Genomic DNA, 11,449 nt, shown 5'->3' with positions numbered 1-11,449 from the left:
GTCTTCTCCTTGCGTATTTGGGCTTCCTGGAGCTGGACCTGCTGCTGAGGAAGCTGTTTCTGCAGTTATGCCAGGTGGTAGGGAAGGAGAGACAAGATACAGAAATTTCTCAGAACAAGAGCGGGAGAGGAATACTTCATTTGACATGTGATCTGGACCAAATATTCAATGAGGTTCATAATCCCCTGCTCTATCCTGAAGTCTCAGGGAGACAGTAGTTTGTTTCATTCATTTATTCATTCATTCGTTCATTCGTTCGTTCATTCGTTTGTTCGTTCGTTCATTCATTCATTCACTCACTCAATCACATACTCACTTACTCGTCCATCTATTTATCCATCTATCCATTCACTCACCCATCCATCCATCCATTTATCCACCCACCCACTCGTTCATCCATCCATCCACCCGCCCATTCATACATCCATACATACATACATTTATCCATCCACTCACCTACCCACCCATACATACATACAGTACATACATACATACATCTATACAAACATACATTTATCCATCCACCCAGCCACACATACATACATGCATACATACATACATACATTTATCCATCCACCCACCCATTCATTCATCCATCCATCCATACACACATACATTTATCCATCCACCCATCCACCCACCCACCCACCCATCCATCCATATACACATACATTTATCCATCCATCCACCCACCCACACATACATACATGCATACATACTTACATACATTTATCCATCCACCCACTCATTCATCCATACATACATCCATACACACATACACTTATCCATCCACCCACCCACACATACATACATGCATACATACATACATTTATCCATCCACCCATCCACCCACCCACCCATCCATCCATCTATACACACATGCATTTATCCACCCACCCACCCACACATGCATACATGCATACATACATACATACATTTATCCATCCACCCATTCATCCATACATACATTTATCCATCCACCCACCCACACATGCATACATGCATACACACACCCACTCATCCATCCATCCATCCATCCACCCACCCATCCATGCAGAAGAACTTTGCCAACATGACTCAAGAGTAGCAAACAAGTTTGAAACAAGGCTGGTCAAAATTCAGGCGCTGGGCAACTGGCCTTTGTTTATGACAGCTGCGTCATCCAGGGATGACGTGATCGCCATTTGTAACCTACCTAGCCGGCTTATGACAAGCAGAGTGAACGGGGAAGCCAGAGTTGCTTAATGACCACATGATTCACTTAACAACTGCAATGATCTGCTTAACAAACAAGGCAAAAAAAGTCATAAAATCTGGCAAAACTCACCTAACAACTGCCTTGCAATGGAGACTTTGGGCTCAATTGAGGTTGTAAGTCTACCTGTCCAGGACTTCGTAGGTGACGACCACACCTTAGTTGCCCTGGAAGCTTATTGGCAGCTAATATATTTTCCCCATACATTTCCATAAAATGTCATAACTTGGTAGAATCCGTAAATAACATGCCCATCCATACTTCGGGACAAAGGCTTTAGCTCAGAGGGAGAACATGTCTCTTGCAGGGACGGTACCCGGTTCGATTCTTGGTATTTCTCTGACCGGCAAGATCCTTGCTTGCAATCCCATCGTGGCCTGTTCTTGCTGGGTTGACAAATGGCCTGACTGAATAAAAGTCAGGGGTGCCTGTCGGACCGGCACGGACAGAGGAACAAGGAGGAGAACTATACGTATTATACGAATTATAATGGATTAGAAGGCACTGTAGAAATATGGACTGATTTAAGGTTTAAGATTTAGACTTAGAAGCAAGAGAAAAATTGGTGATTATTAGAATATATATGTTAAATCAGGGGTAGTCAACCTTGGCTCTTTTATGACTCGTGGACTTCAACTCCCAGAATTCCTGAGCCAGCATGGCTCAGCTTGGAAACCTCTCCCTTTCCCCTCAGCATGGCTGGCTCAGGAATTCTGGGAGTTGAAGTCCACGAGTCATAAAAGAGCCAAGGTTGCCCACCCCTATGTTAAATAGACTAAGAATGTACTTTTTGGAATATTTGTATGAAAACTATTTTGTAATGGAATGAAAGAAAATGGAAGAGGCTCTTTAGATTTGTATTGACTTAATAATTAATTGAGTATGTTAAATTAGTAAGATGAGGTTTTTGTGTAATAATATGGGTGTTTTTAGGCATGATCATTTTTTTGGATGAAATTTGAATTTTGCCTAATGGACTGAAATGACTTACGGTTCGATATTATTTTGCTTTGCTAAAGAGATAGATTGATTGACGGACTGTATATGTATAGGGTAGAGTAATATTTTATTTTAGTTAGGATAAATATTGTGTAGTGGAAGAAGAAATAAATGAGACTTGTGATAAAATTAAGGATCTAAGAGATTAAGAAATAGAATACACCTGGAAGGGATACCTGAAGTGATAATATGTTTATCTAAGGTTCAAGTTGACNAAATTTAATCTAGAAATGGATTATTTTAAATATACTATACTATTTGAGGGGAATAGAGAGGGAATATTTAATGTATTTACTTGAGTTATTCATATATGGTTTTATTTTTGGATGTTTAATTACCTCAGCACCATGGTGTGTCTCGAGCACTTTGTGGTAAGAATTTAAAAAACCAATAAAATTTGTTTCAAAAAAAAAAAAAAGGAGGAGAACAAAACTCCCAGCTCCTAGGACTGTGTTCGATCTCCGCCTCTTACCTTCATCCTCTGGTGGGCCTCAGCAGCGGTAATGATGTTGTGTCCCTTGTGCTTGCCGAGTGAGGCGCACACTCCGCAGATCACCTGCCGGTCCTGTTCACAGTAGACACTGAGCGGGTCGAGGTGCTCTTCGCAGTGATCGCGAGGCACCTGCCGGAAGGACTCCACCAAATGCTCCATCTGCTGGTTGATCCGCAGCTGCTCCACCTTGGTGAGGGCTTGGCAGGTGGGACACGAGGGAGCAGCTTTGCCCTCAGACTCTTCGGTGGCCACCCGGGCCAAGCAGGCCTGGCAGAAAGTGTGCCCGCACTCTGTTGTCACCGGGGACTGGAAGAGCTTAAGACAGACGGGGCAGCTGAGGTCCTGGTGCATGCCTTGCATGAGGTGTTGTTGGGAGCTGGACATGGTGATGATGGAGAGACAGGACCTGGCAACCAAGATGGACAATTTGAACCCAGAATCTGATTCGCTTAGTCTAGGGCTTTTCAACCTTTTCACCCATTGTACCACTTTTAGGATATGGCAATATCCGAGTACCACCAGTCGCCTAGCAAGGTGTCAAAAACATGATGACACCCCCCCCAAAAAGGAAAAAGTGATAAAGTACAGATAGTCCTCGACTTACAACAGTTCACTTAGAGACTGTTCAAAGTTACAATAGCACTGAAAAAAGTGCCCCCCAAGCCACAGCCGAGCAAGACACCTGCCTGCCCACCTGGCCGCGCTCTTCCTCCTGTCCGAGATTTTCATTGTTGTGAGCATTTCTGTTGAGGGTTGGCAACAGGGGTGTTTGGTTTTTATTCCCCCGTCTGCTGGGTGGTTGCAGCAGGTTTTGGTCACTTCACATGACCCTGGGACACTGTGACCATCATAAATATGAATCAGTTGCCAAGCATCTGAATGTAAATCACAAGACCCTGGAGATGCTGCAACATTCAGCTGATCGGCGCTTCTTCTGGGCTCAGCAGAAGCACCAGGATCAGCGCCGAGCTCCAGCTGGAGCCTGGTGCTGATCCTGGCGCTTCCGCTGAGCCCTGACAGCCCTGCAGCTCCAGCCGTCTCTCGCTCAGGCTTGTGCGGTGCTGCCACCGGTTCAGCTCATTCCCCTCCCCCGCTACCACTTTTCTAGGATGGTCGCGAACCACCTGCCAGTTGCCAATGTACCACAGGTGGTACCCGTACCACTGGTTGAAAAGCCCTGGCTTAGTCTCCCTCTATTGCCCCCATCAAACCAGCAGGGTCCCCTTATTTTCTGGAGTACAAGAAACACCAAATTAAAGAATATGAATAAAGGGCTCGATTCATGATGATCCCATGGTTATGTCCCTGTAATTTTCCTGACAACCGAAGAAGCTTCTTGAATGAGAAGCAAAATGTCTTCAAGGGAAAACGAAGGGAGTCCAACTGCCTTTTGAAAAAGCCCCTTTGGGATAACAATGATCTGGATGATTGAGAATCTCCACAGAAATTAGGCAATGTTAACTATGCTGCCCCCTACTGAGAAAGATGTAGAAAATTATAATAATGTGTAAGAGTACAGAGAAGAGCAACAAAGATGATTAGGGGGCTGGAGGCTAAAACTTATAAGGAACAGTTGCTGGAATTGGGTATGTCTAGTGCAGGGGTAGGCAACCTTGGCTCTTTTATGACTCGTGGACTTCAAATCCCAGAATTCCTGAGCCAGCATGGCTCAGCTTGGAAACTCTCCCTTTCCCCTCAGCATGACTGGCTCAGGAATTCTGGGAGTTGAAGTCCACGAGTCATAAAAGATCCAAGGTTGCCTACCCCTGGTCTAGTTTAACAAAGAGAAGGATGAGGGGGGACATGATAGCAGTGTTCCAATATCTCAGGGGCTGCCACAAAGAAGAGGGAGTCAAGCTATTCTCCAAAGCGCCTGAAGGCAGGACAGGAAGCAACGGATGGAAACTCATCAAGGAGAGAAGCAACCTAGAACTAAGGAGAAACTTCCTGACAGTTAGAACAATTAACCAGTGGAACAACCTGCCTCCAGAAGCGGTGACTGCTCCAACACTGGAAGTCTTTAAGAAGAGATTGGACAGCCATTTGTCTGAAAACTTTTTTATTATTATTATCATTATCATTATTATTATTATTATTATTTTGCCCCCACCCATCTTGTGTATTCCTGTTGGAATACAAGAGTAGAGGATGTTTGGTTTGAGGAAAATGATACCTAGGCTTCCAAAGAGAGTAGGGCTATCAAAACTGGCCTGCAAATATCCAAATGACCATTAGAGGGCAGGAAAGTGTTTTCAGCTCCTCTTTGAGGCTTCCATCTAATGGTCATCTGGAACTAGTTACTAGATGCATCCTAGATCTGGTAGTCATAAAACCAAGTTGTCCTAGTTCCAGGCCTTCTCCAAAAATTGGATCTCCTCAAGCTTTTGAGGTCACTGGCCAAAATTAAAATTATGAAATTATAATCAAAAAAGGGGAAGCACATCTTCCAGTAAGATGATATATGCTTTTAATATTTTTTTATAACTTTTTAAAGGAAGTCTCTAGCTTTGTGGTTCCCTTTTAGCATGAGACCTAGGTCAAATGACCTTCTAGTTCCCCCAAATCTCAGCTGGCCCTGTCTTGCACCACTGGCCCTTCTGTACTTTCTCTCCTTAAAGAAAAATAGCAATGCACAAACACGAGAGATTTATCAGAAGAAGCTGAGAACATTTCTGAGTAACAGCTCCATCAACCGGGTTGGCGGCCATATCGTCATCCCAGAATCACGTAGCCAGGAACAAGCACATTCTGGGTTTCATCCCTCTTTAAATTGAATGAGGGCTTTTCAACCAGTGGTACAGGTACCACCTGTGGTACATTGGCACCTGGCAATTGGTACGCGACCATCCTAGAAAAGTGGTAGCGGGGGAGGGGAATGAGCTGAACCAGTGGCAGCACCGCACAAGCCTGAGCGAGAGATGGCTGGAGCTGCAGGGCTGTCAGGGCTCAGCGGAAGCGCCAGGATTAGCGACAGGCTGCAGCTGGAGCTCAGCACTGATCCTGGCGCTTCTGCTGAGCCCTGAAGAAGCACCAATCAGCTGGAATGTTGCAGCATCTCCAGGGTCTTGTGATTTACATTCAGATGCTTGGCAACTGATTCATATTTATGACGGTCACAGTGTCCCAGGATCAAGTGAAGTGACCAAAACCTGCTGCAACCACCCAGCAGACGGGGGGGGGAATAAAAACCAAACACCCCCCACCCCACCCCCGCTGCCAATCCTCAACAGAAATGCTCACAACAATGAAAACCTCGGACAGGAGGAAGAGCGCCGCCGGGCGGGCAGGCAGGTGTCTTGCTCGGCTGTGGCTTGGGGGGCACTTTTTTCAGTGCCATTGTAACTTCAAACAGTCACTAAGCAAACTGTTGTAAGTCAAGGACTACCTGTGCTTTATCACTTTTTTCCTTTTCTTTTTTTTTGGTCATCAAGTTTTTGACACCTTGCTAGGCGATGGGTGGTATTCGGATATTGCCATATCCTAAAAGTGGTACAATGGGTGAAAAGGTTGAAAAGCCCTGAATTAAACTATCCCCCCTCCTCAGTCATTCCCATTGTTGACTTTCAAGAAATGTAGGGTTTAGTAGACTTAAAATAGTGAGTAATATTTTTGGTCCTCCACCAGCCACTCTTTTTCCTTATTCCCAGATTTCTATTGGGGTCACGTTCCTTAATTCCTTCTCTAAAGAGGGCTTTCTGTTAGAGCTAATGAAGACAATGATATTGGTGCTATTAATTCTGGGAAGCTACCAAAATGACATCAGTGGATTAGTTTTCTGAATTTCTTCACTGCCATCTTGGGATATGGCAGCCCTAACCATATTCAACCTTTACATATTATATTGTGTCTACAGACAGTTCCACAAACATTATCTGCCTATCAAATCTGTAAAATCTGTAAAATTTGAAAGTCCAAGTTAAATGCCATTTTCCTAATATTACCTCCTCCTCCTCCTCCTCCTCTTTTTCATAAGAGATCATTTGTGCAGGAAAGCTACAGTTATTTGCTTAAGGTAGATAGCATTACAGTGGTACCTTGATACTCAACGTTAATTGGTTCTGGGAGGCAAGTTGAATACCAAAAACGATGAGTACCAAACAATTTTTTCCCATAAGGAATAATGTAGTGCGTCACAAGGCAGCCGACACTGGCAAGTTCTAGTTTTTATGTTGAGTACCAAACAAACAATGAGTACCGGGACAAAATTTTAACATCAAAATGCGTTGAGTACCTAATTCAACGAGCCTGGAAGTTAAAAATTGAAGGATAGTGTAGAACCAGTGGTTGGATTCAGCCAGTTCGCACCAGTTCGGCAGAACCGGTAGCTAATTTTTTGTTGCCCAGGCCCAGAATGGACTTCCGGAAGCGGCATCCACACAGAGAGCCGGTTGTTCACACATTTGAATCCCACCACTGTGTAGAACTGTTTCAAGCAAACCCTGAGGAAAATCAATTCTCAGTAGTGCGTTCACAATAGAAAATAGGGACGAAATAAACAAAAGTAAATTTTAGAAATGTATATATTGGCTTTTAATAAAAAAAAACTATTCTCAAAACGACTTAGAAGACGTTGCAATAATGCCACAGCCCTTAGCATTAAGTCAGTAGATAAGGCAGAATGTGCCTTTCTTACAAGCAGAGGTCAAGTCACAACTGTTGCAGTAGAGCTATCTTTCTGGCAAGGAGCTTGATGTAAACTCTGCTGCAGCTGCTCCTCCTGTGACTGATGGATGGGGCCAGGTTGGTTTTCCCCCTTGACATGACATTCTTGTTGTGAGAAAAGGGTTGCGCTGCAAGCTTTCAGTGGCTATTATTGACCCAAACAAAATTACGCTTCCCTTCTATCCTGCTCCAGGTTCAGAAGATCATCAAGGCTCTAATTCTGCAGCTTATCAGTATAAAAATAATTAGATATATTTTTGGTGCCTCAAAAAAGGCCTGGGCACACACAGATCTTTGCCCCTGCTGGTTAAATGTGAGTACACACAACTTTAAAGGAAGCTGCCATGAAGGAAAAGTAATCCTAGCATCGGAAACATGTCAGATCAGGAATGGAAGATTCAGCCATGGCTCATGGTGAATCAAACTGCCTAAATGATTCTCAGTACAGGTAGTCCTCGACGCCCAACATTTCTGTCGCTAAGCGAGACATTTGTGAAGTGAATTTCGCCCTATTTTACAACCTTTCCATCCACAGTGGTTAAGTGAATCACTGCAGTTGTTAAATTGGTAACGTGGTTGTTAAATAAATCTAGCTTCCCCGTTGACTTTGCTTGTCAGAAGGGCGCAAAAAGTGATCACATGACCCTGGGACACTGCAACCATCATAAATATGAATCGGTTGTCAAGCATCTGAACTTTGATCATGTGACCATAGGGATGCCGCAACAGTCGTAAGCGTAAAATACAACCATAAGGCACTTTTTTCAGAGTTAACTTTGACTACTAAATGAACTGTTGTATGTTGAGGGCCGACTGTACATGGTCCCCTTACAATAAATTGAGATAGCCAAGAGCAGCTTTGTGGCAGGGCTCCCATCAATTTGAAGCAGCTTCCTTTACTTGGTGACTGTGCTGTTCCATTCATGCACACACGCACACATACACACACACAAACACATAGTGTGACCTGCAGTTCTTTGTCTTCAACTCCTAGAATCCCTTTATAGAGGGCCAGATTGGGGGAGTCCGGCTAAAATGGGGGATCTGAAGCAAGATTTTCACAGAACTCAAGGCAGAACTTATTTAAGATCTTGATCACTTGGTCCTCCCAAATGTTCTCTGTTCCAGATCTGCCCATCGTCACAGGGAACAGTGTGATGTGTGGGAGATGACATCACCATGGATGATCCTTGAGATACCTCCACCTTTTTGGTGACCTGTTACTTGGGATTTTTCTGAACACAGACTGACCAAACTTCTGGAAGACCGATCAAGCCATGTCCTAGACCAGTGATGGTGAACCTTTTAGAGACCAAGTGCCCAAAAACTGGTCCCGTCCCCGCTCCACTCCGTGCCCTGCCCCGCCCCGCCCCGCCTGCCCACAGGACCACTCACTGCCTCCAGGGCCCGCCGCAGATCGCCCAGGCAGCCCAGCAGCACTATGGCAGCCACACCCTCTGCCCGCGCCCTGCAGCATCAACTGCATGATGGGGTGTGAGGGCAGAGTCTTGTCTACGCTGCCTGGCTGCCATGTCCTTGGCTGCGCTGCTCTGTGTGGGCTACGCTCAGGGGTGATTCTCCTTCAGGGGGGCTGCTGGAGAGGAGGGGGTCATGGGGGGAAGCAAGGCTGGGGCAACGGCACGTGTTCCCACAGAGAGGGCTCCGAGTGCCACCACTGTCCTAGACCTAGAAAAACTTGTATGGCGGGATAAGGAGAAAGAGTGGCTGGTGGAGGACCAAAAATACTACTCGCCGAGTTATTTTAAGTCTACTAAACCCTACACACTCCAATGAGCCCAGCCCTCTGACTTTGGGGAGATATGCTTAACTTGCTTTCCGGATAGCTTTTCCTTTGTGCAGTGGTTGCTTTCATTGTACAAGAAACTGACTTGGTCTGGTTTGCCTTAAGCAAGAGAGGAATGCTAAGTCTGCGAAGCAGCTGCTGTTTGCAGGGAGGGTGGAAGTGCTCTATATATAGTTCAGAAGGTAACACCACTGTGACAGCTGAAAAACAGCTCCGTCATTTAGCGAGACGCCCGCCTCTTCTTTCTGTTCATTCTCAGAAATATATGCATGCATTTTAATGTAGTCTGCATCTATATGGCTGAACTTGTAGTGTTTTCCACTGCATGGTATTGTAAATTCAAACCATAGAATTTATGTGAGGAATTCTTCTATCTTTTCTGATTTCTTTCTTTCGTCCTTTCTTTCTTTCATTCTTTCTTTCTTCTTTCTTTTTCTTTCTTTTTCTCTTTCTTTCTTTCTTTCTTTCTTTCCCTCCCTCCCTCCCTTCCTTCTTTTCCTGTTCTTCAAAGAAAATCAGAGAAGCAGGCATGGTTGCCCCACATTTTATCCCACCAAAAATGCTGTGAAATACTTTGGGCTCACAAACACGGACTGCTTGAAGATCCCCAGAAAGTTACACGTTTGAATGGAGGTTCGTATCGGGGCGAGAATTTATATTTAGACACGATTAAACATTCTAATCATTTTATCGCGTCCCTTAAATCCAGTTTGCCACATATTTTAAAATATGCCTTACAATACTCTTTTTCTAAAATATATTAACATACAGCATTCATAGTTCTCACGCAGAAAAGATAATTTGTATATCAAAGGGAATTTTGTTTAACACACAGAATATTGTGTATATATATTAAAGTTTTCTTTCTGAAAGTCTTTCGATTTATTGAAAAGGACTCCCGTAATCTTTTCTCTCTTTTTTTGGTTCATTTTAAAAAAGAAAGAAAATTGCAATCCACTTTACACCTAATTAATATCCGCATGGGACCCCTTACCCCAAAATACAACAACACATTAAGTATTAATGTATTGTAGAAATTCTACCAGTTTCTGCTATTCTGCCTTCCATTCTAGTTTCTATAATATATTGGCTGGGTCAACAAGCTTTTATGTAGATGAATTTAGTTACCATTAGCAGCAAGTTATAGAAAATCTTAGCATAGTGGAAAAAACAACCCTCCATCCAGAGATTTGAAAACCATTTGGGTTGTAACATACAATATATAATTATGATTTACCCACGCTTGCATTATGCTGAGTCACATCATACCCATTTCAGGGGTTTCTTTGCATGATCTCAGTGTATTTGACTTAAGAATGCAACTTAAACAAAAAATAAAATGGCAGTGAATTCTGTTTTTGTAATCAAGGAAAAACCCTGTGGAACTCAAACGTTTTATAACACAAGCCAAACAACAAATTGCTTCATACATTATCCTAAACCAAGGATTGAATAGGATTGAAGCTGCTCAGAGTCACTTGAATCACAAGATAAGAGGCAAATAAATTTGAGAAAGAAAGAGAGAGAGAGAGAGAGAGAGAGGGAGGGAGGGAGGGAGGGAGGGAGGGAGGGAGGAAGGAAAGAAAGAGAAGGAAGGAAGGAAGAAAGGAAGGAAGGAAAGAAAGAAAGAAAGAAAGAAAGAAAAGAAAGAAAGAAATCCTTCACGCTTGATAGACCTTCTTATCTACAAAGAACTGACCTACTGATTGCTGCTACTCTTCTTGATGGACCTTACTCTTCTCTGCTCTACTGGACTGTTTAACAGAGCTATCCACTGTAAAATTTGACCTACTTCTATCCTTCCCTCAAGCATTTGTAAAAGGTGCATTTTTATTTTTAAATTTAGTCTTCAAGTCAACCTTGACTCCTGGTGACTGCATGGACAAAGCCCTGCAGTTTTCTAGACAACATTTTCAGAAGAGGTTTGACGCTGTCTTATTCCTAGAGCTGAGAGAGAAGGGCAGGCATAGAGGCCACCCAACCATCTTTGCCCAACACAGCATGAGAATTCAAAACAAGGACCATGATAAGGCAAAAGAAGGAAGGAAGGAAGGAAGGAAGGAAGGAAGGAAGGAAGGAAGGAAGGAAGGAAGGGCTTGCTCGACAATTTCTGTCCAGTCTGCAATCTTTCTTTTTTAGAGAGGAAAGTTAGGCCTTAACTCCAGAAGACTCTCAAGGGAAGGGTTTATCATTCTAGGTTGTTAGAGTCAGGCTTCAGCATGCAGATAGCATTGAT

At 43.7% G+C, this 11,449-nt stretch overlaps 1 protein-coding gene across 1 annotated transcript in view; it reads right to left on the bottom strand.

The window, feature by feature from the left end:
- The window catches only part of LOC107296288 (tripartite motif-containing protein 72), a 28,032-nt gene that overhangs the window by 15,511 nt on the left and 1,072 nt on the right, over window positions 1–11,449 (bottom strand). Inside the window, exons 2-3 of the mRNA XM_015825635.1 lie at window positions 2,727–3,153; window positions 3–59 (exon numbers count right to left, since the gene is read on the bottom strand). Of these exons, the coding sequence (XP_015681121.1) occupies window positions 3–59; window positions 2,727–3,131 (462 nt within the window). The 5' untranslated portion in view covers window positions 3,132–3,153. The remainder of the gene's footprint in view (window positions 1–2; window positions 60–2,726; window positions 3,154–11,449) is intronic.

Source organism: Protobothrops mucrosquamatus, unplaced genomic scaffold, assembly GCF_001527695.2.
Source record: "Protobothrops mucrosquamatus isolate PMUCROS unplaced genomic scaffold, P.Mucros_1.0 scaffold2733, whole genome shotgun sequence".
Classification (NCBI taxonomy): Eukaryota; Metazoa; Chordata; class Lepidosauria; order Squamata; family Viperidae; genus Protobothrops; species Protobothrops mucrosquamatus.
The sequence above is the reverse complement of the archived record's forward strand: the minus strand, read 5'-3'. Positions and strand labels throughout refer to the sequence as shown.